Genomic DNA, 27,720 nt, shown 5'->3' with positions numbered 1-27,720 from the left:
GGCTACCTACATAAGCAATGCAAATATTTTCCCGATCAATAAACTTTGTGCGGGGTGTCTGTCACCCACACTGCTATTCGGAGTAGATCGATCATTCACGCTTGCTTACTCCGTATACGCGCGAGACTAGACTAGCCTTGTACGGTCAAAGGCCAGGGGCCTGCTTGATCAGATGTGAGGGCGTGGCGGGCCTTGCTTGGCCTACCAGTCATGGACGTCCACGCCTCAACTGTGGCCGGCGTTACAGGACGAGGCGGTCATCGCCGCGAGCGCAGACTGCAACTACACCGAGTCTGGTAAACCTTGTGTCATGTCATCCGCAGCGGGAGCCATCTGAATGAACGGTGTCGACGCTCACTCGTACTTGGCCCATGGTTCGCTCACTCTCACTCTTTGCACTCTGATCAGTCAAATCATGCTCCATCTTAGAATCAACATCTAGCTCCATGTCCATCGCCTGCTGGCCGTTCGCCAATGGCCTCCTTCTTTCAGCCAGGGCCGAATGACCCTGCCCTCGCGGATTGCGAGCCGGGGAGATTTCAGATCTATTGCAACAGCATCAACTCGGTGCAAGACCTTTTCCAGCCATGGTATCAGATCTTGAACCTTTCCATTGGCGGCGCTGCCATATTGATTCCACTCGTTTTGGCCGTGATCGCATTCATTGCTCATGCCTGGGCGCGTTACTGCTCCCACAACACAAAGTCAGTACCATGGTGCCCCCAGTCCGTCGCGAATCTTGCTGACCGAACTAGGCCTCCAAGGCGGCGTACATCTGCACCAGCCGTCAAACGTCAACCTACACCAGGCACGTGGAAATCGGCGAGATCTTTCAAGCTCCTTGACCAAGAGCACGTCGAGCTCCCAGACCTCACACCAAGTGTTGTTGAAACCAAAGACCATGTCTCGATTACGTCACGAAATGCGGAGAGGACCATCAAGATCTTCATGACAGACGCGGATCAGGCTCAACTTGCCGAAAGGCTCAGAGCCATCAGCAAAGGATCTGATATCGACGCCATTGGGCTGCACTGCTCAGATGCCACCGACCTGGAGACACTCGAAGGCTTGCTCCGCGAGCTGCTGGAGAGCAACATTCCAGCAGTCCTCATAGCCAGCCATGACAGCAACATATGGCCCCACGTCGATCTCCGCGTCCTGTCTGGTATCGTGATAGAAAACGCTTGCATCTTACCAAGCGGCGAGCGCCGCGATTACTTTCGATCCCGAACGCTACAAGATGTCGTCGGAAAATGCAGCAAGATCAGAGAAAGCGACCCGGACTACTTTGTTGGCTTCGCAGACACGTGGGAAGTGAGACCTCATCCGGCCGTCATCAGAAGGGCCGTCAAACTGGCAGAGCACTTTGGTGCCCTGCTGGAACATGGTCCAGTCCGAACAGGAGAAACTGGGGCAATCCATGCTGAGGCTGCCAGTCAGACGCTCAGTGGATTCGAGTTTCTCAGACGACCACAAGTCATCGAGCTACAGCGATCTTGGAGTACAGAAGCCCAAAAAGTTCTCGTCTCGGAGTCGCAGCAGTCCACCAATGTTGCACGACTACCTCTGCATGGGATCGAAAGTGTGATCCCAAAGATTTCCCAATACTTGCAGAAATTCGAAATACCGTCGTCTCTCGAGGATCTGAGGCACCAGCACACCTCTTTCGTGCAGCCGCCCGATTATTCGTCCTCACCCATCTCTCGAGACTGCTTCTGGACAAAGTCCAGCCAGGGCAGCCCAATGGCCGAGAAGGGGTACTACCCTATCACGACGGAACCCGGCGCAGCTCATTATAGCGCTGTGGTCGAGATGCAGAAACACTTGAAGCGCTTGGATATGCTCCAACCCTCCAAGGGCGCCGATACGCACCGTCTCATCAAGGAACTGCAACAGCTTGAGTGTGGCTACCCCATGGTGAGCCTGGTGGATCGACTCGTCGAAGGCCTTCGAGAAGGCCGCATCATAGTGTTCAAAGGTCTCGATACGGGCTTCGGTGTGCCCGAGGGCGTTGCGTACTTTTGGGGCGTTTCCGACGCCTCTAGTGAGCAATCCGAGCTCGACATTTACATCTCCCTGAAAGCGCCCAACGATACCGCCGCGATCCTGCACACGTGGCTCGCGCACTGCGGCGTGTCAAGGGCCGTCCGGTTCGAAATCGAGTGCCAACTGGAACAATCGCAGAGGGCCGACGCGTCACCCATCCTGTTGCCCGCGAGCATGAAGACAGCCGTCGATCGATCCAGCCACGCAGAAGTTCTGAGCCTACTTCAGCAAGTGCGAATCTCACAGCTTGATCACACTTTCAAGGGCGCTCTTGTCGAGTACTGCCAACGCACTCTTTTGCAGGATGTGTCTCGCGGGACATGGTATCAAACGGTCTCTTCCGCCATTCTCGACGAGACCATGACAATGGACGAGATTCTTCAACGGAGACTCGAGCACTACGTTCAGCTCGGCGCCGCTGAAGTACCGAAACTCGACAATTTGGTGGACCTGTCGGAAGAAGTGACACAGCGGGTGCTGGAGTCTCTTTTCTTTGGCCGTCGAGATGCGCTGAACGCAATGACCAGCGCTTTGCTTGAGGCGTGGAGCCCCGAGGCCCAGGCCAAAGGCAAATGCGTAGACCTGAACGCCGACTTGTTTGCGCTCATTTTTCTGAGCGCTCTACGCAAGGCTGGCTTTGAAGATGTCTACATTGAGGCCACCGATCGATGCCCCTTTTTCCTGTCCCAACCCGATCAAGCCGCCGTGTTCTCGGAGCTGTGGGTTCTTGGGTCTCAATGCGAGATCTACTTTGGCGTGCTTCCCAGAGGTTTGGGACGCATTGTCTACAATCGCTACAAGGAGTACCTCTCGCATCATCCGCCAGCGGCAGATGCCCGGAAGAACAATGAGATTATGAGCATGTACTCCAACAATGAACCCACAGCGGAAGACGGGAAAGCTCACGGGACTCGCGCGAAAGCACAAACTTTGAGCCTCACGAGACGCGAGCGTGCTGAATCGTGGAAGAAGCGCTTGACCGAACTCGGCGCCATGTCCATCTTCTGCTTACCGGCCATCGTAGACGTCCTGCTCCTCACGTTTGTGGGACGCGGCGTCTTCATGACCGCCTTTATGGAACCCGAGCACCTGCAAGCCGCTGGGTTGGCACTGCTGATCTCCCTCCTGCTCACGGCCGGGGTCACCGGCTGGGTTGGCAGTATTGGCAACTATTACCTGGTGAACTATGCCTACGAAAACATGATCCACTTCCACGTCCAGAGGCTGTCCGGCGGGTTCATGTTGACCCTCTTGATTGCCGTTTGTGGGTTTGTCGGGTTCTCGGTGCAATACTCAGCCCCAGTCGGACTGGTCTTCGCGGCATACATGATCATCATTGCCACCTATTTCAACCTCCTCGGCGTCATGGCGACTATGCACCAACGACACAGTCCCATGACGTCGGGGCGCACCGTCCTGTGGCGCACTCTTCCGCTGTTCCTCGTCTCTCCTGTCCTGTCGACGTTTGTAAACGGGCATGATCTTGAGATCTACCTTCCCGTCACGTTCTTGTTTGTGGTGTTGGCCATGGTGCAGTACCGAAATCTGTGCCGTGAGTGGTCAGGCTGGATGCGAAACATACCCAAGTTCTCAGGCAAGGACATTACAGAGTGGCATGAAGCTCAAACAGCCCTGGCAAAGGAGGAGAAGGAGGGTCAGAAGACGAGCGATAAAGACGCTCTAGAGGCATTCCGCGAGGCGGTGGAAGCCTACGAAAAGGGGCTCCTGTCTGACGTCTCGAAGACAGACCTTGTGGCGAGGGTGGCCGCTGGCATGCCTTATGTCCAGTGGCTGTTCAAGAAGACTTGCCCAAACAGCACAATCCCAGATGCGTTTACTGCCTCCTGGTTTACGCAATTGGGAGAATCGAGCAAGCAGCAGCAGCAGCTATCCCGTGGCCTCAAGGAACACAATGTTCTCATGTTATTCCGCTTCGCTCGATACGACATTGGCCAGAATCTCGGTCTGTTCCTGGTCGCCCTCATGGACCGATGGGTCAGCATCGTGATGGGCGCCAGACTCCCTCGACCCAGCGTATACATCGACTCAAGTTCTCGTTACGGCGTGTGCTTGTGTATTCTTTACTTTTGCGCGTCCGTCATGCTGCTCGACACGACCTTGCAGAAGTACTGGGAGGTCCAGTTCAAACTCTCTGATGAGAAGCTGAGTGGTTACGACCATGCCCAGCGCGTCGCGAAAGAGTGGGATCGACGGAGGTTGCAGTCACTTCTCCGAGCTCTCCGAGAGCTGCTTGGTAAGATCATGGTTGTCTTCGGGGTCTGCACGGTGCTCATGTGGCTATTTGTGATGGACCCAAAGAGCATGATTCTGTACTATTGCTACTGCCTTGGCTACACCTGCGTCATCCTGTTTCAGTTCAATCGCTGTTTTACTACCAATGTTCGGGCTCACATTACAATCATCCTCTCGGCCGCAGCCGTGGGCTTTGTGGTGGGCTGCACGTTGCGCGCCATCCCTTATACGGCCGGGTGGTTCTACGCAGAGATACTGGCACAAAACATATCGGCTGTTGCGGCGGCTGTAGGCACTCTCCTGTGGACTTGGAGGGATTGGACGTCGCCCACGAGATCGAGCAAGCATTCTGACAGTGATGAATCCGACAAGCCTCAAATCGTCGCACAATGCCGGCTCGAGGCAGAGTCTGGCACCAATGACCGGGTTACAGCTTCACATATCAAAGGCTTGAAAGGCACTGCCCTACCACAGAGTGAAGGTGCGTTTGTCTTCCGCGAAGTATCGCGGCATCTCCGCAGTAGCCTGCAAGAGCCCAATGCCTTCTCGCGATCCGCCCCCTGGTCCGGGCAGCTGTTCCAGACGGCACTGAACATGTGGGAGGCTCGAAACATCAGTGTCTTCCTATGCAGTCGTCAGCAGTTTGTACGCTCCGGCCTGTCGCACGTCTCATCCGTCAGTGCGCCGATGGGGGAGTCGTTGATCATCAATATCGGCGTACTGGGAGAAACGGAACTGCAAAATGCATCGTGGCAGCCGCTTCTGGCGCAGATTGTGACGGAATCGGTCCTCTATCATGTTGCACGCACGGGACATGGGCTGTCACATTCCAAAGCTGTGCAAGCCGAGCATTTCCTCCAGAACACACAATCCCTTTCGAAACGACTGGAGTTTGAGCTGTCCAATGTGGACGACGCGGCTCTGGACCGACTCATTGGCAGAACCAATGTGGAAATGATGAAGCACCTGTGCCTCGACGTGCCGGTCGAGTCGCAATGGGAAATGCTGCCGGAATCTGTACGCCAAGCGATAGTTGAGCGCATCAATGGACAGCGCGTCAACATTACCAGGGACCTGCTTGCTTGGCTTGCCCGGAGCGGCACGGATCTGACTACATGCGACTTTCACGTCTCGTTGGCCCTGGCAATATCGCAGAAGGTTGGGCAAACAGCAGGGTCCGTTGTGCCATTCTGTGGCAACCAGTCAACCTCCACGGCGGCACTGAAGCCCGTCAGAATGCCGGACAGCATGTCATCGCCATCCACAGCACTGACGGAGTGGCTGCGATTGCCAGTCAGAATCGTCGTGGCATGGGTGAAATGGGTCGCCATCATCACGGGCGCGGGAAACGACATTGAGCGCGAGCTTTGGTACTGCTCGAAAGATTGGTATCTTCAACGGTTCATCCTGGTTGTTACGCTATCCTTGTGGAAGTTTTGCTGGCACGCAAAGAACCTCTGGATCTACGTAATGCTGGTACATCAGCGGGTCGAGGTGGCCAGTATGGCAAGGCTGGCCCAGAAGGGTGCCCGCCGCAAGATCAAAGGTAGCTCCATCCTCGTCGAGCTTCCCCGCAAGAAAGTCACTGGGTTCGCTACGGGCGAGGATGGAGGAGCCATGGTGTTGAAGGTGTACGACGGCTTGCACAAGTCTGCGCCCTCGGGGGTAAGCCCTCTCTTCAAGGCGGTCTACGACAAGAACCTGCGCCTCCAAGCTCGAATTGATAGTGACACGCTGGTGACAACCTACCGGTACGCCGATGCGGCCGCGAGACGGCCCTTGTCCAAGGAGTTTAGCGACAAAGAGTTTCGTACTGTGGGGTTCTACGACAAGTATGGTCGAATCCACAGGGGCACGATCACAATGGGCGAGACCGAAGTTGCCTTTCAGTATCACTTCAAGAATCTCCCGCACGGCAATGCAGACGTTCTGGCGGCTGACTTTAAGCTCATCTCCTCTGACACCGAGAACATGATCTCGGTGTACTGGGGCTGCCCGCCTGACGAGGATGTCTCCAAGTACAACTGGGCGCCGACGGACCGCCTGAGCCGCATAGTCAAGGTCATTGGGGGCAGGCAATACACCACGCAAGTGGAGTACAAGCATCGCCGAGACCCCCTGATCACCACGTTTCTGGACGGAGAGGACGGCATCAGGACAGCCATCGCAAGCGCCCCCAGGGCGTTCGCCGAGGAGAGCATGTTCCTGGCTCGACCAGGCGCCGTCTCATTTGACTTGGACGATCTTCTCATCTATCACAGCCTGGCCCAGCTCAAAGAACTTCGGCGTCATGCCACTCCGTGCTCCCTGGGCGTGTCGAGACTGAACCCCTGGGGGTGGATCGTCAAGCTCAAGGGCAGCCGCGTGTACCAACACGTTCCAACGTGGCGGTTGAGAACCGAGCTCTGGGCCCTGTGGCTCAAGTCCGACTCGCTCGATGCGCCGACAGCGTGTTGGCTTGATGAGCTGATCCTGCGAGAGGAGCCTCTGCTCCGCAAGTATTGGAAGGCTAGGGATCGCGGCCGACTCCACGAGGCCAAATCCTACCTGGATCGTCACGTAGGCCAGATTGTATCGACCATTGACATGCAGACGGACGTGTCCGAGGTGTGTGCCCTGCCGATCAAGACGTCTGACCTATATGCCATGGGCCTTGGCAAGGATGCGACAGAAATCACAAATCAACCCCGCGACTGTTTCAGCGACTCTGACGAGCGCATCTCGGTGATCTTCAACGACATTGGGTGCTGGCCCGAGGCGCCTGGTGGTGTGTCCAACTGCCGCCGCGATCTCGTCAACGGACACAGCACGATCCGGAACCACGTGCTGGCCGAGTGCGCCAACGACTTTGGCATCCCTCGATTCCAGATTGAGAGGAACGTCCAGTCGCTCAAGCTGCTCCCGCTGTGGGGGCTGGACAGGAAGACGGCGTACCATGGCCTGATTGACAATCTCCTCCAGTCCCAGGTGGACGAGAAGGTGCGCAACACCGAGACCCAACGCGACATTGTGGGGGTGTTCATCCCCCTGATCAAAGACTTTGTCAAGGGTGCGCGGACGAAGCGGTATACTCGCGCCGACTTGATCCGGTACAGCAACGTGGTGCTCTCCATGTCCAAGTATTACGAGCAAAAGGACTACAGCCGGACCTGGGAGTCCAAGGAGGTCGAAAAGGCCTGGGTCGATGCATGGCTTGTGCCTTACAACGATCCCAATATTACGGATCCGTCTTCCTTTTTCGACGTGGAGAAGCCCAGCATGTCCGATTTCCGAGAGGCGCTGGGCATCTACTTGGCGTACTTTTTCATCTTCTCGGTGAAGATTCCGGATCGTTGTCCACGCGTGTTCCAGAGCACGCACCACGGCATCAGCAGTCTCTTTGGCATGATTCTGCGTTATCGTCGGGGCGTCACCTTTGGTGTTTGGGACCATGCCATCCTGTGGCGAGAATGCTGTCTCAACATCAGCCCCGCGCAGTGCGAGCTGCCCATCTCGGTGCAGTCGATGCTGCTGTCAGGCATCGGTCTAGCGACGAGACTGGCCTACCTGCATGCCGACGTGATCATGCCTTGCACGTCGCTGTTCAACCCGTGAGTTCTCCCTCCCCTTTGACCCATCTGTTCTGGCCACGCTAACACTCGTAGTATGTGGGAGGCTGAGATTGCGACCGATCGAGGGCAGCTCAGCAGCAAAAAGGTCTTTAGCCGGCGGATTGACCCCATTGTCAACGGCATCAGCAACATGGAGTCCTTCACACCAGTCGACAAGATCCGCACGGAGAAGCCTACGGTGGTCATGCTGTCGAACGTGCAGTTCATCAAGGGTATCAAGACGGCGATCCTGGCGGCGGACATCATTGTCAACCGCTATGGGTTCAAGGATTACCAGCTGGTGGTGTACGGTGCCAAAGATCGGCAGCCGTCCTATGCCCTGGAGATGGCCAAGCTCATTGTGGAGAACAACCTGTCCGAGACGGTGATTCTGGCCGGTTTCGGCAAGCCCAAGGAGGTGCTCAAGGACGCCTGGCTCTTCATGAACTCTTCCATTTCCGAGGGCCTGCCCCTGGCCATTGGCGAAGCAGCCCTCGCTGGCGTACCCATCGTGGCCACGGAGGTGGGAGCCACGGCGCTGGTCATGACGGACCCCGAGGACCAAGACAAGCGATACGGCGAGGTCGTTCCGCCCAACGATCCGCTGGCCTTGGCTCGCGCGCAGCTGAGCATCCTGGGCATGGTGGGCCCCTGGGCCAAGTTCACCGAGGAGGTCCAAGCCGAACCATCTGCTGCGGCATCAGCTGTGCTGCCCGACGACATCACCTCGGGCGTCGTGGACTGGCTTACCCAGCGAATGTACGACAAGTCACCCGATCGTCGACGCCTGGGCCTGCTGTCGCGAGAGGTCGTGCTGCATAGCTTCCACGGGAACCGCTATTTGCGTGAACATGAGCAGATGTACTGGGTGCAGTGGCATCTGTCCAAGATGAGAGCCGACGAGGCGTTGGGCAAGATCGCGTCTCGGACGTACAGATTTGGCATACCGCCGCCGCTGGAGTATGAGGACGAAGATGATCGATGCATCGTCGAGGCAGACGGGGACGAGAGCGAGGGGAGCAGCCTGATGAAGGACCCGACGGTCAAGTGGCAAGAGTTTGACAATGGGAGGGTGATCAAGGAGAAGAGGTCGGCGAGGAGGCTGAGCAAGCAGCGGCCTCCTAGTTCGATGGTGTAAGTTTGGATCTGACGGTAGAACAGTACGCATAATTTATCTATAATCCACTTATTGAAAGGAACGTCGAAGCATTGTCAACTGAAGAAAGATGGAGCTTGATCTACACGTACTGTCTGTCAAGGACTGGGGAGGCGAAGTTGAGCTCGACAATTGAGTTCAAGCGAGGCAGACCGAAAAGCGGAGATCCTGGTTACCCCGCCAATCAACAGACGAAACAAGGGCGCTGACGTCGCGCGCCTCCATGTCACCTCGAGCTCATCCACCTACACCTGAAGCTACGTCTCTACTCCTTGTCTAGCAATTGAACCACCATTCTTCCCTCGAGCTTGACCATTATTCATTGATCATCCCCTCGGTAGTCGCCCGAAACTGCCTCATTCATACCACATCAACTCGAGCAGCATACGCCCCGCCCATCAGCGCAATGGCCGACAAGATCGAGAAGATCAAGGGCGCAGAAACGCCCGCCGACCTCTCCACGGCCAGCACGCCCGCCGCCGACAGCGTCTACTCAATGGACCCCGGCAAGGACGAGGACTTGCTCTCCAAGAAGGTCTTTCTCGCCGACCTCACCGCCAAGGGCCAGGCGCTCTACGCCCACAAGAACTACGACGAGGCCTGCGAGGTCTTCTCCCGCGCCAGCGTGCTGCAGGCCGACATCAATGGCGAGACGGCCCCCGAGAACGCCGAGATCCTGTTCCACTACGGTCGCAGTCTTTTCAAGGTGGGACAGAGCAAGAGCGATGTGCTAGGTGCCTCCGCGCCGCAGACAGAGCCAAAGAAGGCCAAGAACAAGCCCAAGAATGGCGATGCGAATGGCAGCAAGAAGGATACAGAAGCTAAGACCGAGGAGGAAAAGGTGACGCAGGAGGGCGTTGGCATCGTCGCAGAAGAGAAGGGAAGTGCATCCAAGACAGCGACCGCAAAAGAAGAGGGCAAGCCAGTCAACAAGGCACTCTTCCAGTTCACAGGCGACGAAAATTTTGACGACGAGGACGAGGAAGAGGTAGGATGCCGAGACGCGACTGAATCCGGGCTCTTGTTTCCATTTGCTAACGGCTGCGCTACAGGACGCCGAAGAGGGTGACGAGGAGGACGACGAAGACGACGACGACCTGGCCACGGCCTTTGAGATTCTCGACCTCGCGCGCGTCTGCTACACCAAGCGCCTCGAGCAGCTCTCGAGCGAGGAACAGGAAGCCCAAGCCAAGGGGGAAGACAAGGAGGCAGAGGGCACCGAGTCGGCGGCAGTGAGGCATGTCAAGGAGCGATTGGCGGACACCCACGACTGTCTGCACGAGATATCGCTGGAGAACGAGAGGTTGGTCGAACCTCTGCACCTCGTTCTTCGCACAGCGGCATGCTAACCACCGTCTCTCTCTACCCAGGTTTCCGCAGGCTGTCGAGGATGGACGCACGGCGCTCAAGTACAAGCTGGAGCTGTACCCCGAGGAGTCCGAGATCATCGCCGAGGCGCACTACAAGCTCTCGCTCGCCCTCGAGTTTGCGTCCGTGACGACGGCTGGAGAGGATGGCACCACGGCCAAGCGCGAGGACATGGACCAGGGTCTGCGGGACGAGGCTGCCAAGGAGATGGAGCTTGCGATCCAGAGCTTCAAGCTCAAGCTCAAGAATAGGGAGGTCGACATTGCCGAGTCACTATCGGCAGAGGACAATGAGCTTGGTCGCAAAGACATTGGCGAGATGAAGGAGCTCATTGCCGACATGGAGCAGAGAGTAGGTCACGACAATATCCACCCCCGTGAGGCCCTCTGCTCACCTGGATAACACAGCTTCTCGACCTGCGGAGCGATCCGATCAACACCAAGGAGATGCTCGGCGGCAGCGAGAACCCCCTCGGCGGCATCCTGGGCGCCGCCCTAGGCGAGAACTCGGCGGACGCCAAGGCTCGCATCGACGAGGCAAAGAAGACGGCTAACGATCTGACCAACCTCGTGCGCAAGAAGAAGCCCAAGGAGGAGGCGCCCGCCGAGGGCAACGGCAAGCGCAAGGCGGAAGACGAAGCCGAAGATGGGGCTGCGAAACGGGCCAAGACTGAAGAGCCCGCCGCCAGTGCCCAGTAATGTACAGTTCACGCAATCTTCAGGTAATGTAACGGGCAGCAGGACTCGGCGTTCTAGGGCTGGTAGGGGCTTCCACATGGGAACCAAGGGGACAATGGAACTGTTTGTTGTACGAATTGACATGTAATAACCTGAATGGGTACCCAGTGTTCCTCTTCTTCTTCTGTGGCCATCTATTACAGCTTGTAGCTTCCGCTCGACGCCGTCTTGACACCCTTGACCTTCTTGCCATCGACATCCGTCACCTCGCCCTTGCGGTTGATGACCTTGACGCCGCCCTTTTTCAGATCCGCCATGGTATCCTTCTGCAGCTGCGCCCGCTTGCTGAGCGCCTTGCCGCCGCCGACGCCGCCCGCCTTGCGAACCCTCTCCTTCTCCCGCCGGCGCTGGCGCTGCTTGTCCTCGCGGCTCATCTCCTGCTTCGCGAGCGGCGCGCCGCCCTTGTGCACCACTTCGCCCGCGGCCGCCGTCTTCCTGTTGGCCGTGTACACCTCCTGGGGCGCCATGCGGCTGCTCTCACCACCAATCGCAGAGGCCGTCGTCGGCTGGGCGTCCTCCATGGACACCGTGGCCACGTCCGCCACGACGGAGAGCGACGGCTCGACGGGGCGGGGCCGGTAGTGCCAGCTGCTGAGGGCGTCAAGACGGGAGGACACGTCCTTCCACATGTTCTCAATCTCCTTCTCCTCGCGCTGCAGCTTCTCGTCGGATTGCGAGACGTACGCCTCGGGATCCTGCGTCTTGGCGTGCTCCTCCTCGTAGACCTCGGCGAGACTCTTGCCCTTTGTGTCGTCGACCTCGGCGAGCAGGCCGCGTCGCGTGCTGGCGGGCATGCTCTCCGTCCCGGGCCGACGGCGGATCACCTCGTCAAACTCCTGGGCCAGGATGCGTCGCTTGATGAGGTCCTCGATGCTCTCGCTGATCTCAGGGGTGATGACGGGCACGGGCTTGCCGCCGTGCTCAAAGTCAAGGTCCTGCTCGAGGAGCGAGTTGACGGGGCGATCGGCGGCGGCCGCCTCGCCGGACAGCGTCCACTCGCGCTTGGCGACAGAGGCGGCCTCGAGCTTGCGGATCTCCTCGGCGAGTCGGGCCTGTCGGCGCTCGTGTGCGGAGCGGCGAGACTTGGGGTCGCCAGCGTCGACATCGGACAGCCCGTCGGCCGAGTCCTCCATCTCGGACTCGTCCTCAAACAGATCGCGCTTGACGTCTTCCATGGCACGCTCGACGTCCTCCGCGTTGTGCTGGGCCTTGCTGTCAAAGCGCACGGACTTCTTGTTCTTGGGTCGCTTATCGTCGCGCTTGCGCTTGGGTGGCGCGAAGAAGTCCTTGTAGTAGACCTCGTTGGCGTTGAACTCGCCCAGCCCGTCGGCCACCCCGTCGTCGAGGTTGCCGACCATGTCCTCGTCGTCGCTGGCGCCCTCGGGCGCGTCAAGGTCCATGTCGCCAAACGTGGGCCCGCCCTCGCTGTCGTCGTCATCGTCGTCTTCGGGCATGTCCCCGCCGTCCTGAGCCTTTTTCGTCTTGGCTGCGAGGGCTTCCGCCTCGGCGGACATGGGGTCGGCATTCCAGTCAATGTCCTCGTCGTCGCTCGCTTGGTCGGTGTTGGGGTCGCCTTTGGCATCTTGATCCTCAAAGTATTGTGATTGCTTGTTGAATTCGTCGAGGGAGAAGAATCCGTCATTGAGGCCGTCAGGATCTGCCTCATATTCCTCCTCAGGGCCATCGGCATCTTCCTCATCGTCCTCCTCCACATCTTCGTAGTCGTCGTCTTCAAAGTCCTCCTGAGCATCTTCAAATTCGAGTTCTTCGCCATCCTCTGAGGCTTCTTCGTCCAGGAGACCATTTCCGTTCAGTTCAGCCTCGAGGCCTCCGTCGCTGACATCCTCTTCCATTTCATCTTCCTCCTCATCGTCGTCTTCCTCAGCCTCGGCGGGCGAGCCCTCCTCGTCGTCATCCAAATCTTCTACGATGACGCCTTCGTCTTGTAATTCTCCCAAGCGACCATCAGCGTAGCGCAGCACACCTTCAATAACCTTCCTAGCCTGCTGCCACACCTGGTTGGTCTCAAACCCGTCGACGTACACCTTGCGCACTTTCAGCACTTCGCCCTTGTCTTCGCCCCTCTTCCTCTTCTTGAGGCGGATCTGCTGCTCATCGACCACAGTCCCTGCAAAGTCCTCTAGCGTGTCCTTTACAATGTTGAGGGATGTGGTAGGAAGGGAAGGCGGTGGTTGCAGGAAGACATGTCGATTGGAAGGGGCGAGGTTCTGGAGGAAGTATGATGTCGGATTGGTGGCGGGCATGGTGGCCGGGAGAGCTTCGAGAGTATGCGACGTCGATGTCAGAGTCGGCGACGTCTCGGCTGCCATGGTTGTGCGGATGTTCGGCGGCCAGGACGATCTGGGTCAACTTTGCGTCTGGAAATTTTGGTTATTCACGATGGTCCAGAAAAAAATCTGGGTGGAGCTGGCTTCGATAAGCCCCACCTGGCTCCCGTCACGGTCAAGCTGTCCCGCCTTTGCGTGGGTTCTGACTTACCCTGGAGAAGCAACCTAAGTCCTAACCCAAATCTAGACTACTGTCGAATTGTGGCAACTGTATGCTCAAAGTCTCATTCTGTCTGGCTGATGATAACAGTTAAAATGAAAACCACGAGATAGAGTTCCGGAATTGTTGGGCAAGAAGGCTGCCTGCATGCTGACAATGTCGAAACGTGGTCTACACTGTTGGTGAAGGTACAAGACTAAGAATAACCATGACCGGATGTACCAGGACATCATGTCTATTGAAGCGCTAGTAGTAATCTTACGCACGGTCGCATGATATAACAGACCTCACCCCTCCGCCAGGAACTCACACCAATTACACAATGACTACTTAGGCCATCAAGACCAACGCCAGCAACGCCGACCAGCTAAGACGAGAATGCAGCAGAACCCCAGAAAAGCCAAGGACACAGACAATCCTCATAATCCCCGGCGTCCACCAGTACTCATCAGTGTAATCTTCTGCTTCTTCTTCTTCTTGCTGCCAACCGCTGTCGGTGTCGGAGCCTGGCTGCTGGGACCGGCGGACTCCTGCTCTTCACTGCCATCAAACGCCCGCATAGCTTCCATCTGGGCCGCGAGATCGTGTTCGCTCAGTAGCGCGTCATCGTTCAGCCACCCATCGTCGACCGGCCCAGAGTGTTGCGCTTGCAGCTCCGGTGAGGCATTGATCGCCCTTGTGCCCCAGATGGTGCGGTGCGAGTCGGGACTTGTCGACATGGACGCCAATGTCTCAAACCCAGTTCGGGGTTCCGGCGGCGTTGTGCCCGAGGATCCATTCAAGGGCTGAAAATCAGACATGTCCATGGGGGGCGTCTCTGCTTCCATGCTGGCGGGAATGCGCTGGCCAGTGGTGCGGCGCAGTTCGGCAGCCGCCAAGCGCTCAGCCTGCGCGCGCTCCCTCTCTTCTTGCGTAGCCTTGTCCTGATTTCGTTTTCTTCGCCTCTCAATGTCAACCTTGAAGGTCTCGAGTGTCTCCTCGGGCACGATGTCTGTCCAGTCGCATTCGATGAAGTTGACAATGCAGCCGCGCGGTAGGTGACCAAGATAGCGTGCTCGCTTGCGCATAGCCTCGTCCACGACATGGCCTGTAGAAATGTGTTCGACTCGAGGTAGCAAGGTGGACGGAAACGAGGAGAAAGACCCATACTTTGTCTTGAGGATCCGGATGTCCAAAGGCGAGAGATAGAGATGTGGCTGTGAGCCGTAGAAATAAAAGTCGGCTTCCGATGAACGGCGAGGCGGATTCTTTGCCGACGCCAGCGCGGACTCAACGCTGCCGAGACCATTGTAGCGCTCTTTCAGGTTTCGAACCGCCTTCATAGCCTTCTGTGTCCACTCATTATCCGAGCCGAACAGTGTCTCGTCAATCTTTTCCTGTCGCTCGAGTGCCGCAACCTCTTCGTCACACTGCTCCAGCATATACTGCTCGCTTCCCATCATGACACGCGCATAATCCAAGACATTCACATCCGAATGCCAAGGAATGGCTTGCCCAGAGTTCAGCACCTCGACGCCCCCTTCACGCGGTAGCGCGATGATCGAATCGGCGTTCCTGGCCATTAGCCGCAGAACAACATCGTCACCTACGCGAGGCAGCGGGCTCTCCTGTCCAGCGTAGAACCGCACTGGTCGTCCGTCGTGGAGATATATAAAGTCTTCGCAGATTGGACACTGCTGGCATCTTGAGCCCTTTTGATTTTTCCCGCCATCCTCTTTCGAAGCTGTGTGCATGAAGCGAATCAGGCACGGCAGGCAGAAAATGTGACCACACTTTGCCATGCGAGGCGCCACCGGCTCGTCAAGACAGATAGGACACGACGTTGTTTGCGATTCTGTCGATGCAATCACCTGCAGCACATCGTTCCAGTCCAGGTGTGCGTCAGTATCGGATGCTTGTTTCGCGTAGGAACCCTCCGGCGAGACGACGAATCGGTAGTTGGCGTGGACGTATCGAGATTTGTCAGAGACGTGGTAGCCCGAACCGACCCCAGTATTTCTCCTCCAATTCCTCGTGTTGTCAGAAGCGTAATGAGGTCGCGGGGCGTGATAGTTGAGCAAGTGTGTTATCGACGTCTGGCCCCTTCGCCCGCTCAGATTCCCGAAAACATGACGCTCCGCCATGGCGTCATATGCATCGGGTGAGGTGTACGATCGCTCACCGCCACCAGGGCGGCGTTGGTTCTTGTGCTGCTTGCGCGAGGTCTGGCTCTTCCTTGGATTTGAAGACGAATTCGATGGCCCGGCAAGTGCTGGGCGACGCGACGATTCGATGCTGGATGTAGCCGGCCCGGTTGGTATGTGTGACGAATGGTTCGATGGCGTGGGGAGGGACTTGCCCACGTTCGAATTCGTCGAATTCATTGTTGATGTCGATTCAAGAGGAGGAGGAGGGACGAGAGGGGTTTGGCCATCTGGGATCATGGATTGCGGGTGAACGATGGCCTCACGAAAACTCGGCCTGCCAGTGCCATCTGACGATGGGCGAACGATGGGGGTCGCGGTTCTTAGAAGATACAGTCTTGGAGAAGATGGTTCTGCAAACCGCCGACAGGTAGCTTGGGAGAAGATGTATCAAAGTTGCAAGTTGATGTCAGGGTCCCACGGGCGGACCCCGGTGTGGTGTTCCGAGTCACAAACCAGAGGGGTACGAGAGGTATGATGACGGGATGGAACGATTGGACGCAACGCCCCCTCGACGGGTGATTATCGATAAGCGAGCCACGTGACAGATGTCTCTCAGCCAACGCTTTGGGCATACTCGAGTGGTGTATTAAACCAATGTCATCATGTTAGGCACTATGCATAAAGGAACTGTATTAACTATATGACGTTCAATCCAGGCGCGTCCTTGCTAAGTAGACTTCTTCTCGCAACGAAGCAACCATGCATCATCTCTCGCATCTGGGGGAATCATTGACACATAAAGACACTGAAACGACATGCAAACCCAACCAAAATAAACGTCAATCGCACATGACACCTCGACATCATTGACGACCCGACTTCGTGTCCAGCTGCACTCCGACGCTCACGCTTTCAGCTCTTATTTGTCCGACATCTTGTGCTTGAGCTTGCTCAGCATGGCGCTGAGGCGGTTCTTCTTCTTCTTCTCGGTGGTAGAAGCGGTCTCGGTCGGCTTCGTAGCAGATGCGCTGCCAGAGCCGTTGGCAGGGGTAGTGCTCTGGCCCGCAGCGGCAGCATCGGTCTTGGTCTCCACTGGCTTGGTCTCGGCAGGCTTGGACTCAGTGGGCTCTGTGGCGGCCTCGGTGGGCTTATCAGCCTCGTCCTTCTTCTCCTCCTGAGGCTTCACGGGCTCGACGGCGGCGCCTGCATCGGTGACTGGCTTGGCAGGGGCGGGGTCGGACTTGACCTCGTCGCCCTTGGTCTCGGCCAGAGCAGGGGCAGACTTGACCTCCTGGAGGAGTTCAGTCTCGACCTCCTTCTTCTCAGCGACAGCAGCGGTGTTGGCAGCAGCCTCGGGGCTCTCGTGAGCCTCGGTGATCGACTGCTTGACCTCGGTGGGTACCTCAGGCGAAACCTCCTCGCGGGTGACCTCCTTGTCCTCAGTCTTGATCGCGCCCTGGATCGACACGGGAAGCTTCTCCTTGACAGAGTCGGGCAGGTTCTTGTTGGCAGCGTCGGCAGCACTGGCGGCTGTCTCGTTGGCAACAGGGGCACCCTTCTCGACAGCGGTGTCCTTGGCGGAGATTGCAGCAGCAGCGACGGTAGCGCCGGCGGCGGTCACAGCGGCAGCAGCGCCGGCAGCGAAGCCGGTGGTGTTCTCCGACTTCTCAGTGCCGACACCAGCGGTACCCTGAGAGGTGACAGGGGCCTCAGGCACCTTGCCCATGAGCTCATGCTCGACCTCGGCCTTCTCGCGAACCTCCTCGGCCACAGCGCTGGCTTCCGGAGACTGACCAGCCTTCTGCTGGCTCTCCTTGACAGCCTCAGGGACTTGTGTCTCGGTCTCCGCGCCCTTGGCCTCCTTGGGAACAGCACCAGCCAGGCCAACGGTGGTAGCGGTAGGACCAACAGAGCTAACTGTGTTGTCGGTCACCGGAAGCCCGGACTCGGGAATGACAGGCTTAGCAGTGTCGATTGAGGTAGCGTTCGCAGTGCCAGGAAGAGTGTCAGCCTTCTCATACGATTCCTTATCGAGCTTGACGTTCTTGTTAATCTCGTCCTGGGTGGCAGGAACCGGCACAACGCCCGCGGCGGGGGCAATGGGGTTGACGGCACCGTCAGCGGCCGGCAGAGGCGCGACGCCAATGGGCTTGTCGAGTTCGTTGGCGGGGGTCTCGGGGAAGCCGCCAGGAACATCTGAAGGAGTGGCTGCGCCCTCCTTGGGAACTTCGCCAGCCATAGCAGCGGTTGTAGAGGTGGGAGTGACGGTGTTGATGACAGCAGCGCCGGCGCTAGAGGTAGCAATCTGCTCCGGTGTGAGGAAGTTGTTGATGTTTCCTTCCTGATCGGGCTCTTTGGGCGCAGATTCGTTCAGGACCCAGTTGTTGTCGACTACAAACTATAATGAGATGCGTTAGTGCAATGTTGAAGGAGGAAGAGTTGCTTGGGTGAAAGAAGAAATCAGGTTTCAAGCCACGATGCGGGATGCGCAAGGGTGTGCTCGTTCCTGCAGTCATGTGGTGGGCTGAGGTCTGAGGCGCCCAGGCCCGTCGCAAGCGCCCTTGCCAGTTTGGGAGAGGGCCATGGTTTGCCGCAAGAAATCATGATACGTAAGACGACGTGGGTCCAGGTTCAGGTATCGTGAGATTTGATTCTGCGCCTGCGCTGTCTTGCACGCCGGCCATGACAACTTGCGTCATAAGCCGCGGCCGGCGACCCGCATGATCGATTCGGAGAGTTCGGTTGTTCCACCAATCCACCCAGCAAAAACGGTGCCAGCCACTGCACAGCAGGGATTGGAATTGCAACAACGCGGCAAGAGATGACTCGCCAGGCGCCGATTGAATGCCTCAGCAATACCTTGGGCAGGCGCAGAGGCATTGCAACCTGGAAACCCGGCCAGTGACACAACAGCCGTCGTGAGCTGGGGTGGATCCATGCGAACAGCTGGTCTGACCATGCTTGCAGGGCTGGCCTGCTGTCCGGGGACAGGCACCGAAGCTGGCGCCATACCCCGTGCAAGAGATTGGACTGCGGCTGTGCCCAGCGCAGGCGATTACGAAGCGACCAGCCCCGTAGCTCGGGGACACGGGGACAGGCGCGAGGCCATGGACGATCTCGTGCGCGATTGTTCGTACCAAGGGAAAATCAAGAGGCGCGCTCGTCGCTGATGCAGAACGTCGGAAAGCCACCTACCTTATAGTAGATCTTCTTGGAAGCATCCTTCAAATCGACCGTCTTTTGGAAAACATCGCCCTGCTTCTCGAGCTTGACGCTCTTAGTCCAGTCGTCGAAGGTGCCAGTCACATACACCTCCTCGGCGGGGTGCTCCCTGAAACCATTGTGTCAGCGCATTTGTTCTGGACAGGTTGGGACATTGCAAGATGCCATTTCGAGCCCGAGGAGTGCACATCGAGCCACGGCTTGCGGCTTTCGGCGGGACGAAACAGGATCAGAGAGAACTGACTCACCACTTGAAGGTGTAGCTGCCCATTGCTGTGGTTATGTCGATGGAAAAATTCCACGTGAGGCGGCGCTAAGGGTATCGTAAAATAGGGAACTTTCGGGAGAGGATAAAGGAGAATGTATCAGACCGTATCGTATGTACGTAGAGGCGCGAAAAGAATTGTTCAAGTTGAAGCTGGAGGACGATGGCCGGCAGCAGAGCGACAGATTGGTGGCTGGAGCGTCTGGCGGTGGGAGAGGGGCTAGTAAAATTAGGGTAAAGTGGCTGGCTGGCTGGCCGGCCGGTGGGGGTGGGTGGTGTTGAGCCTGTTGGCGGCGGTCGAGGCCGGCACGAATGGACCAGGATTCTGATGACGCCTGTTCCTTCCTCAAGTGACTGCGAGTAGTTACGTAGCATGAGCTACAGCCTGAAGATGCTTGCTCTCGATGGTTCTGGAATCGTGTATCATGCATTTCCAGCCTCGTATCGAGCGCAGTCATCCCGGCCTCTGTACCAGTCATTGAGCCTTCACTTTATGATTGCGAATAGCTCGCTGGACCTGCGCGACAACGTCATCGGACAGGTTGCGCGCTCGCTGCCCAACGGCCCCAAGAAGCATCCACTCGAAGTCTTGAACTGAAAAGGCACCAGCGATCAACAGCAGCAGCGAAGCAAATATTGGCTCCATCTGCCGCTGTCAAATTTGCAGTGCAAGAGTCCGCGCTATCTACGCTAATCAAGCTTCCCGGCCATGTGTCTCAGTTGCTTGATCTGCTCTCGATCCCAAGCAGGGTCGCGAACATCCGGATGCGGGACACCAGTGCCCATGCGTCGGCCCAGACTGACCGCATACGGCGACATACTCATGAATCACTCACAGGGTCGGACGCTTGCCTAAAAGTATTGCCTGATTGGCCTACTCAATATTGATACCTATACGGCAGGCTCTCTAACTAACACCTAAACGCCAACCCAGCCATAAGGATCCTACCCAGGCGACAGAAACGGAAACAATGGACGAGGTCACAGCTCCTCTTTTTTGATGCCCTCAGAAGCTGAGGGCACGGCCTTTTCCTTGAGCGCATTGACAGTGACCCTGAACTCAGTTATCTTGTTCTCCTTGGGTCGCTTGTGGTCGGCCCATCCCACAACGGTACCGTCCGCCGGCTCGGGCTTGTAGTTGCTCAGGTCGAGCAGTTTGTCTAGACGCTGTCAGCCATCAGAACAAGTAGTCGCGTCAAAGAACTCACCTTTGCAGTCACTTTCTTCCGCCACCCACAATGGCAGCACGTGATACACGGCCGCAGGCGCGAACATGACCACGCGGTCCTTATCTTGGCTGCGATCAATGTTCTCCTTCACGTCCACCACGTCGTCAACGGTGTCCTCATCACCCTTGGAGTCGCGAAAGACACCGAAGAGACCTTTCCATTCCCCCTCAGTCCTCTCCTGCTCCTCAATCCACTCTCTCAAGGCGAGAGGGACGTCGGCGTAGTCCATCTTGAGGATGGAGCGGTCATATCCGTGCCTGTCGTAGCCTGACCAGCCACCAGGGTACTCGCGGCTGGAGAAGAGTTTCTTCAGGCCATCCGCCCATGGTTTGAGGCCCCTGGGCGGTTCTTCCATGAGCTCGTGGAGGGTGTACTCCCTGGCAAAGAAATGCTTTACCGCCTCGCACGAGGGCTCGACAACGTCGGACTCCTCGATGGGGAACGGGTTTTTCCAAGGGAAGTTTTCGACGAGATGAGGCTTGACATTGTTCAGGGGCGGCTTCTGGTAGATCTCAGCATTGGCGCCGGACGCTGCCAAGGCAATGGCGAGAGTGAGGGCAGTGAACTTCATGATGGCGGCTGGCGGACAAGCGAAACGATGCAGCTCTACTTGTTATAAGTAGGAGAGGCGTCTTTCAGCAGTTGCTCAAGAAAGGTGTGGTTGCGGTGTCCTCATCATTTTATAGGATTCCCTCCTCTCGAGCCAACGTCGGGCTCCATGCTTTGGAAATTCTCGCCTCGCTGTCCTCATCGGACCCTTGGTCCTCCGCATTGCCATTTCGAGAAAGAGGGTGATGGAGACGGCGGTTATGCGGGGATATCCTCAGGGCGTCCATTGGTGACGCGCAAGTTGGAGATGCGGAGGGAAGAGGGGCAGACTGTCTCAGATCCTTGCCGTACAGGATGGGATTGGGGAATAGGGACCGGCTCGCCGGCTGAGACAGCCTGAGAGTATTGGCACACAATGGGGGACGATAGTGGCCTCCCGATGCATGCGCATGAGTCCGCACTTGAGCGTTGCCTGTTGGGCTGATCCCACGGCCACAACATGACAATATGACAACATGGTCGAGATCTCTTAATCTTCTCAATTGTTTGAGTTGACGGAATCATTGGCATGCGCCACATTTGGACAGCTTGAAACAACTTTCTGGCAGAGCGCGATATCTAAGGTCAGGCTGGAGCTCTTGATATTTGGGATACTGTTCTCATTACTTGCTCTACTTCATGAGACTCTTCTCAATATCCGCCGCGTCTGCCATGGTCTCTCTCACAGCCTTCCTCGCTGGCTCGGGCACTGGCTCATAGGGATGTCTCGGGGATAGTTTGGCCTCTGCATCCTGAATACCCGCGAAACTGGCCGTATAATGCGACACTGCAAACTTCACCGACGAGATACCGCTCTTGCAGGGGCTCTCCGCCAGTGCCTGCTTCCTCTGCAGATCGAGGGCCTCCTGGTGCATACCCTCCTTCCACAGCTGATAAATCCGAAGCGTCAGACGGGGAAAGACGTTGCCAAAGCCAGCGATGCAGCCTGAGCTGCCCGCCGCGAGTCCGCCGATGAGAAAGTCTGACTGGCCTCCAAAGATGGCAAAGTCTTCTGGCTTGTGTTCGGCGCTGAGGCGTGAGATCTTGCCCACGGATCCGCAGGTCAGCTTGACGCCGACGACCTTGGACTTGCCGTCGGGACTCTTGGCAGCGCTCTGGCGGACAATGGCGGTGATGGTTTCCGAGTCAATGTCGACGCCATTCGTGACAGCCGGAAAGTTGTAAATCACAATGGGCAGCGCCACCTTGCTAGAGAGCTCGGCGAAGAAGCGCTTGACGACGTTCATGTTCGTCGCCTTGCCAAAGTAGGCCGGTGGTAGGACGAGCAGGTAGTCTGCGCCGGCCTTGTGGGCGTCGTCGGCCAGCTCGATGACCTGCTTGGTCGAGTGAGCGCCGACGCCGGCCATGAGGGGATAGCCAGGCCCGACGGTCTCGCGAGCGGCGGCGATGAGCTGGCGGCGCTCCTCGCGGGTGAGCAGGAAGGACTCAGAGTTGGTGCCGATGATGACGAGGCCGGTGAGACCGGTGGAGGCGAGATATTTGAAGTGCGCTTTCTGGGCGTCAAAGTCGATGGTGTCGCTGGCATTGTCAAAGTACGTGATACTTGGTACCCAGACGCCAGCGGGCGGGACGCGGGGAGACTGTGCCGCAGAGCCCATCTTGAATGTGTCAGAGTAGGAAAAAAGAGAAGAGAGTGAGTTACTCGGGGTTGAGTTTGACCACTTTGGTCTGTAGTATGGCAAGATGTAATTACGCTTTCCTCGCTCGGAGGTCTACCGAGTTCTGCGCGGGGCAGCGATACCGTATACGGCCGGTGTGGGGAGGATGTCCGGGCGCGGAGCTGCCGTTGTCGGCGTGTCAAGGACTCAAGGCTCGATCAGGATTCACTGTGATGATACGAGAACTCATGTCATGTTCGGAACTGCATCCGAAGAGAAGCAGGGGCGTGTCCGAGGCTCCGAGGTGTCGGAGTCAATCAGCTTTACATGGATTCTGTTGGTCATGGCTGCATCTCCAGACTCCAGAGAGTCCAGACCCATGCTGTTGTAACCAGATGGATGGAGGTCTGTAGTGATCTTTTGCGCGACCCTCAAGCAATGCACTACTTATCCCGGCTTGTGGCGATATCGGGCATATATGCTTCGTATGCAAGTTGAACAGGACCTTCATGCCAGGAGATTGCGCTGGGCGTATGAAAAACCACTGTCGGTTGGGGGACTTCTCCTCGGAAGGGCTCCCGGTCGGATCAGGGGTATCAAGTATCAACGTCTTGAATCAGAACTTCAAGATGCTGCAGCATACATTTGGGATTTTGGAATTGATATGGTAGCAATGACCTCGGATAGGACATATTCTTCCTCAATAACGCGTCTTGACAGAATTGAGCGTTTCTTGACTGACCCTTCACCTAAGCCCAAACACACCTATCTACATGTTGCTCGGATACGTGAAACCTGTTGCGGGGAAAAACTCCTCCTTGATCAATCTTGGACTCGTGAATCTCCTTAGAACATCTGAGCTGCCTGCTTTGTCGTTTGTACCGCTCCCGCGAGCACCTCCAAAGGACTGCTGTCCGATGACAGCAGCCGTGGTTTTGCAGTCTGGCGACTGTCAGCATCTGCCTCGAAATCGGACGAGAAGAATGTGCGTTGTACGTACTGATGTAGAAATTGCCGGCTGAATATCGCAGAGCATCTTCAGCTTCGCGAATCGCTGTGCGTGAGTTTGCGAAAACTGCACCGGTCAAAGCCAAGCCACCACCTGCTTGATCGATCTTCTTCAGCACAGCGGAGTACTCGCGATCAGGATACACGTAGATCGCCAGCACAGGGCCAAATATTTCCTTGTTGAACAGCTCATGGTCCGGCGATTCAGCCTGATACACTGTGGTATGGATATAGTACCCAACAGATCCGTCGTACGTCCCACCAGCGATCAGTTTCAATGACGGATCCTTGTTGGATGCGTCAATAATGTTCTTGATTTTCTCAAAGGAGTTTTTGTGAATGACAGGCCCCATGAAAGCGGAGAGGTCCTTGTCTGGACTGCCCAAGGTGATCTGTTTGACCTTGCTCTTGAGGCTGGAGATGTACTCCTTTTCCAAGCTCGCAGGAATGTAAACACGTGAGGTTGCAGAACACTTTTGTCCCTGATACTCAAACGCACCACGGATCGTGTGGTTCACTGCGCTGGACACGTCGGCCGTGGGGTGTAGAAGTTGGAAGTTCTTGCCACTGGTCTCACCAACGACACGAGGAAACTCGCGGTAGCGTTTCTCGCCAATACCCTGGCCAATCTTGCTGTAGATACTTCTGAAAACGTCACTTGATCCGATAAAATTCAGACCCGCAAAGTCACGGTGCTGGAGCACCTGCTCTGTGATTTCGGCGGCGTCTCCGGGGATGAATTGAACCACGTTGGGGGGAAGACCTGCTTCGATGAGGATATTATAGATCATCGTGCTGGGGTAGATGTTGTACTGAGAAGGCTTCCACAGAACCACGTTGCCCATCAGAACAGGGCCACTAATAAGGCTACCACCCAGTGCTGTGAAGTTGAAGGGTGAGACGGCGTAGACGAAGCCCTCGAGGGGTCGATGGTCCATGCGCGACCACACCCCGTCAGCGCCCCTTGTGGGCTGCCTCGACAGCAGCTCGGCGGCGTAGTTGGTGTGCAGCCGGAAGAAATCAGCCAACTCGGCGGCGGCATCAATCTCCGCCTGCCAGATGTTTTTGCCTTGTCCTAGCATCGTCGCTGCAATTATGTCGTGGCGATACTTGCCGGTGACAAGCTCAGCGGCGCGCAGGAAGATGGCGGCACGGTCGACAAAGGGGGTATCTTGCCATGACTGCTTAGCAGCGAGGGCTGCATCAATGGCCTCGTCAACTTGTTGCTTGGTGCTGAGAGGGTAGTGTGTGAGGACAGAGGCGTGCTCAGATGGCATAACCTGGGCTTCGGAGGCATGGATCTTCTGAGTGGTGTTGTTGTAGATGATGGAGCTGCGCAACGGGAGCTGGGACCTGAGGCGCTTCAAGGCGTTCTCAACAGCTGCTCTTTCAGGAGATCCTGGCCTGTATGCCGGCTGCTTCACGTCAGTGCCTGAAGGTGTAAATGGATGAGAAAGGGGGGGCGTACGTTGGGTTCATTGCGAGGGTCGGGGAGGCGGAAAGGAACAGTGGTATTGTATCGAATCTGCTGGGATGATGGAGAGACATGCACAGAACCTGCTGGTCTATGAATGATAGCTCGCGCTGACACTTTGAAAGGGCCTGTGTGTAGAAGGGACGAGGACGCTGCGCGTGTGAAAGGCATTGCAGCAGCGAGCGAGGAACTAGTACCTGAAAGGTTCAATACAAGGAAAATGACCTAGATCTGGCCTCGAATACGATTCCTTGAGATTTTGACATTGCTCTATATGTTGTTCGCTAAGTATTGCACGATGTCCGGTCACGGACGTTCTCCCGCCGAACATCATCAGCGTGTAAGTCGGCTCAGACCCACACCGGGAAGCCTTCCGATGCTCATCGGTGCAAAGCAGTGTTCATTCCGATGCTCAGCAGGGGACTCGTAATTTATTCGAAAGTACCTAGAATATCCGAAAAGAGATGTCATCAACGGGAGACATTGTGGCGAACTTGGAATAATGAGTCTGAGACTGGTGTACCGAGGCCCCGACCAGATGACTGTGGGTGTTAGGACCAGGTCCGCCACAGCGTGCCAGCGAAGCTACCAACAACTGAGGCGACAATGTAAGCTGAACAGATTTTCATGATATTTTAAAGCTGTATTCAGTCACTCAAAGTCTTGACAATCGGCGCATTCAGTATATCTGCTGTGCCGCAAGCCTAACTAAACCAAGTCTCGAACGTGACACAACCCACCATGAAGTGGCGTCGGAGCATACCTGAACATGGAGAAATCGTATTACAAGAAATCCATGATTTTTAGGAGCTCGTGGGTAAGACAGAAAATGTTCGCCAGATGCCGAGGGTGACATTGCTTGTACAAGCGCAACACCATGCAACACAAAGGACATCTCTACCGTTCCCAAGGCCATCAAGTGCCGCAAGCGATTTTATTCAGCCCTGTTCATCTCACTATTTCATGCCGAAATGACTGCCTTGAGCCTTCTGCTCAATTCACCTCTCAGAGCGCGGTATTCATCCACCGTCCTCCCTGCTGCATCCTTGTTCTCCCGGGCACGCCTCATCAAATAACCAATGCATTCTGCCATACTTCCCCACGTGGAACACTTGTATACATTCGCGCCCTCCTTTCTCAAAAGCTCAAAGCTTACCCGATCCGCCATGCCATGCAGCTGTGCAAAAGCCACGGGAACGGTAGGTTGGCCCGTTGTCAGACGCGACGCATGCAGTTCGTGCGCCATGGTAACAGATTGCACGTTGTGTCCCGCCAGAAGCAGGTTCAGGGAAGGAAAGGGCTTGGTGGTGCCGTACGCTCCGAACTTCTTGGAGATAGCACCCAGAGCAATCGAATTGTACGCATGGTCGGTGTCGTCCTTGGTGTCGTGGATGACGGACCTCGGCTCGGTCGCCATGTAAGCACCCCTGACCAGTTTCAGACCCAAGGTGAAGCCTTCCTCTTGTGCGGCTGCGAGATGGGATTCGACGACGTTGGGCGTGCTTTTGAGATAGGCTTGGTAAGTGTTATAAATGACCGCATACCCGTCTGTGTTGAACAACCGCATCATGTCGAGAGCCGTAGCTGCAATGCCGCCTTGGAACCGCTGAGACTCAGCGTCAATCATGATTTGCACGCCCTTGGACTTGCATTTCTGGCACAGTTTGGTCAGGGCGTCGAGCATCTGCGGGGGCAGCGGCTTGTTCTGAGTGAAGGCTTCGGTCACACGTGGTCCGGCCCCAGTCAGCCTGTTCTCTCATCAGTAAAGGTTTTGAGGCTTGAAAGTATTCGACAGGTGAACCTACTTGATCGCCAGCTGGTCCCCCTCGCCAAGCATGTCCAATGTTTCTAGCGTTCCTTTTCGCCAGAACTCTATGCCCTTGCATATTTCAGATTGCGTTCCAGTCTGCGCCCCCGCTCCGTGCTCTGTCTTCTTGTTATCATCAAAAACGATTTCCTTGGCATAGGTCAAGATGGTCCCTCGGAAGCCCAGACCTCTCATCTCGCGCAGTGTCTGGCGGACTTCTGCACCATCTTCGCCCGTGCAGAATTGATTATAGAGCGTCTTCTTGAGAATCCAGCCGAGTGTCTTGTTGCGTTCGACGTTGAGAAAGGGTGACTTCGAGTTTGTGAGGAGTGTCAAGAACGAGATGCTTGGCGTGAGAAGATAAGGCTTCGAGCATATGAAGCTGATCAACAGGGATCGCAGCAGAGCTTTGCGTGACAGCACTGCGAGTGGAGGAAATGTCGTTTTCGGCGGTTCGACCAATTTGGTCACCGTTGCCGTCTCGTACGGGCGAGCTGTGGTCGTGAGAAAGCGTGGGCTGTGGCGTGCCAATGGCGTAAATAGGCCCGTCACCGAGCTGATCGACTTAGTCGTTGACATACTGTATCGTGCCATCAATTCGGGAGAGACTCTTTTGGATCCTCAATCCTTCTGCAGAGCGCATGCCTGAGGCGCTCTTGTATTCAAGCAGTTCACCCACGACAAAGAGGGGACCAGCTGCCTTGCATTCCATCCATTCCACATT

The 27,720-nt window shown here is 56.5% G+C and overlaps 8 protein-coding genes across 8 annotated transcripts; 2 read left to right on the top strand and 6 right to left on the bottom strand.

Annotated features, from left to right (window-relative positions):
• Positions 1-474: 474 nt before the first annotated feature.
• Positions 475-9,300, top strand: J7T54_001235 (uncharacterized protein; the record flags this gene model as incomplete). Its single annotated transcript, XM_051507295.1, has 4 exons — positions 475-704; positions 756-7,889; positions 7,944-9,023; positions 9,237-9,300. 4 exons carry the CDS (start codon positions 475-477, stop codon positions 9,298-9,300), a joined length of 8,508 nt encoding a protein of 2,835 aa, XP_051361587.1.
• A 151-nt stretch (positions 9,301-9,451) lies between these two features.
• On the top strand, positions 9,452-11,111 carry J7T54_001234 (hat1-interacting factor 1; the record flags this gene model as incomplete). The annotated part of the gene is made up of 4 exons (XM_051507294.1): positions 9,452-10,033; positions 10,098-10,348; positions 10,416-10,764; positions 10,821-11,111. 4 exons carry the CDS (start codon positions 9,452-9,454, stop codon positions 11,109-11,111), a joined length of 1,473 nt encoding a protein of 490 aa, XP_051361586.1.
• A 176-nt stretch (positions 11,112-11,287) lies between these two features.
• J7T54_001233 (U3 small nucleolar ribonucleoprotein-like protein) lies at positions 11,288-13,480 on the bottom strand (the record flags this gene model as incomplete). Its single annotated transcript, XM_051507293.1, has 1 exon — positions 11,288-13,480. One exon carries the CDS (start codon positions 13,478-13,480, stop codon positions 11,288-11,290), a length of 2,193 nt encoding a protein of 730 aa, XP_051361585.1.
• Positions 13,481-14,077: 597 nt separating this feature from the next.
• J7T54_001232 (putative RING finger protein-like protein) lies at positions 14,078-16,021 on the bottom strand (the record flags this gene model as incomplete). Its single annotated transcript, XM_051507292.1, has 1 exon — positions 14,078-16,021. One exon carries the CDS (start codon positions 16,019-16,021, stop codon positions 14,078-14,080), a length of 1,944 nt encoding a protein of 647 aa, XP_051361584.1.
• Positions 16,022-16,703: 682 nt separating this feature from the next.
• Positions 16,704-19,277, bottom strand: J7T54_001231 (Cruciform DNA-recognizing protein-like protein; the record flags this gene model as incomplete). Its single annotated transcript, XM_051507291.1, has 3 exons — positions 16,704-18,182; positions 18,980-19,115; positions 19,255-19,277. The coding sequence occupies 3 exons, from the start codon at positions 19,275-19,277 to the stop codon at positions 16,704-16,706; spliced, it is 1,638 nt and encodes a 545-aa protein (XP_051361583.1).
• Positions 19,278-20,252: 975 nt separating this feature from the next.
• Positions 20,253-21,071, bottom strand: J7T54_001230 (uncharacterized protein; the record flags this gene model as incomplete). Its single annotated transcript, XM_051507290.1, has 2 exons — positions 20,253-20,431; positions 20,480-21,071. The coding sequence occupies 2 exons, from the start codon at positions 21,069-21,071 to the stop codon at positions 20,253-20,255; spliced, it is 771 nt and encodes a 256-aa protein (XP_051361582.1).
• Positions 21,072-21,720: 649 nt separating this feature from the next.
• Positions 21,721-22,707, bottom strand: J7T54_001229 (uncharacterized protein; the record flags this gene model as incomplete). Its single annotated transcript, XM_051507289.1, has 1 exon — positions 21,721-22,707. One exon carries the CDS (start codon positions 22,705-22,707, stop codon positions 21,721-21,723), a length of 987 nt encoding a protein of 328 aa, XP_051361581.1.
• Positions 22,708-23,476: 769 nt separating this feature from the next.
• On the bottom strand, positions 23,477-27,639 carry J7T54_001228 (Delta-1-pyrroline-5-carboxylate dehydrogenase; the record flags this gene model as incomplete). Its single annotated transcript, XM_051507288.1, has 5 exons — positions 23,477-23,649; positions 23,708-25,130; positions 26,346-26,937; positions 26,995-27,513; positions 27,578-27,639. 5 exons carry the CDS (start codon positions 27,637-27,639, stop codon positions 23,477-23,479), a joined length of 2,769 nt encoding a protein of 922 aa, XP_051361580.1.
• Between the last annotated feature and the right edge of the window lie 81 nt (positions 27,640-27,720).

This window comes from Emericellopsis cladophorae (genome assembly GCF_022114955.1).
Source record: "Emericellopsis cladophorae strain MUM 19.33 chromosome Unknown NODE_29_length_272814_cov_116_152143, whole genome shotgun sequence".
Taxonomy (NCBI): Eukaryota; Fungi; Ascomycota; class Sordariomycetes; order Hypocreales; family Bionectriaceae; genus Emericellopsis; species Emericellopsis cladophorae.
Note: the sequence above shows the minus strand (reverse complement) of the source record. Positions and strands in the feature narration are given on the sequence as shown.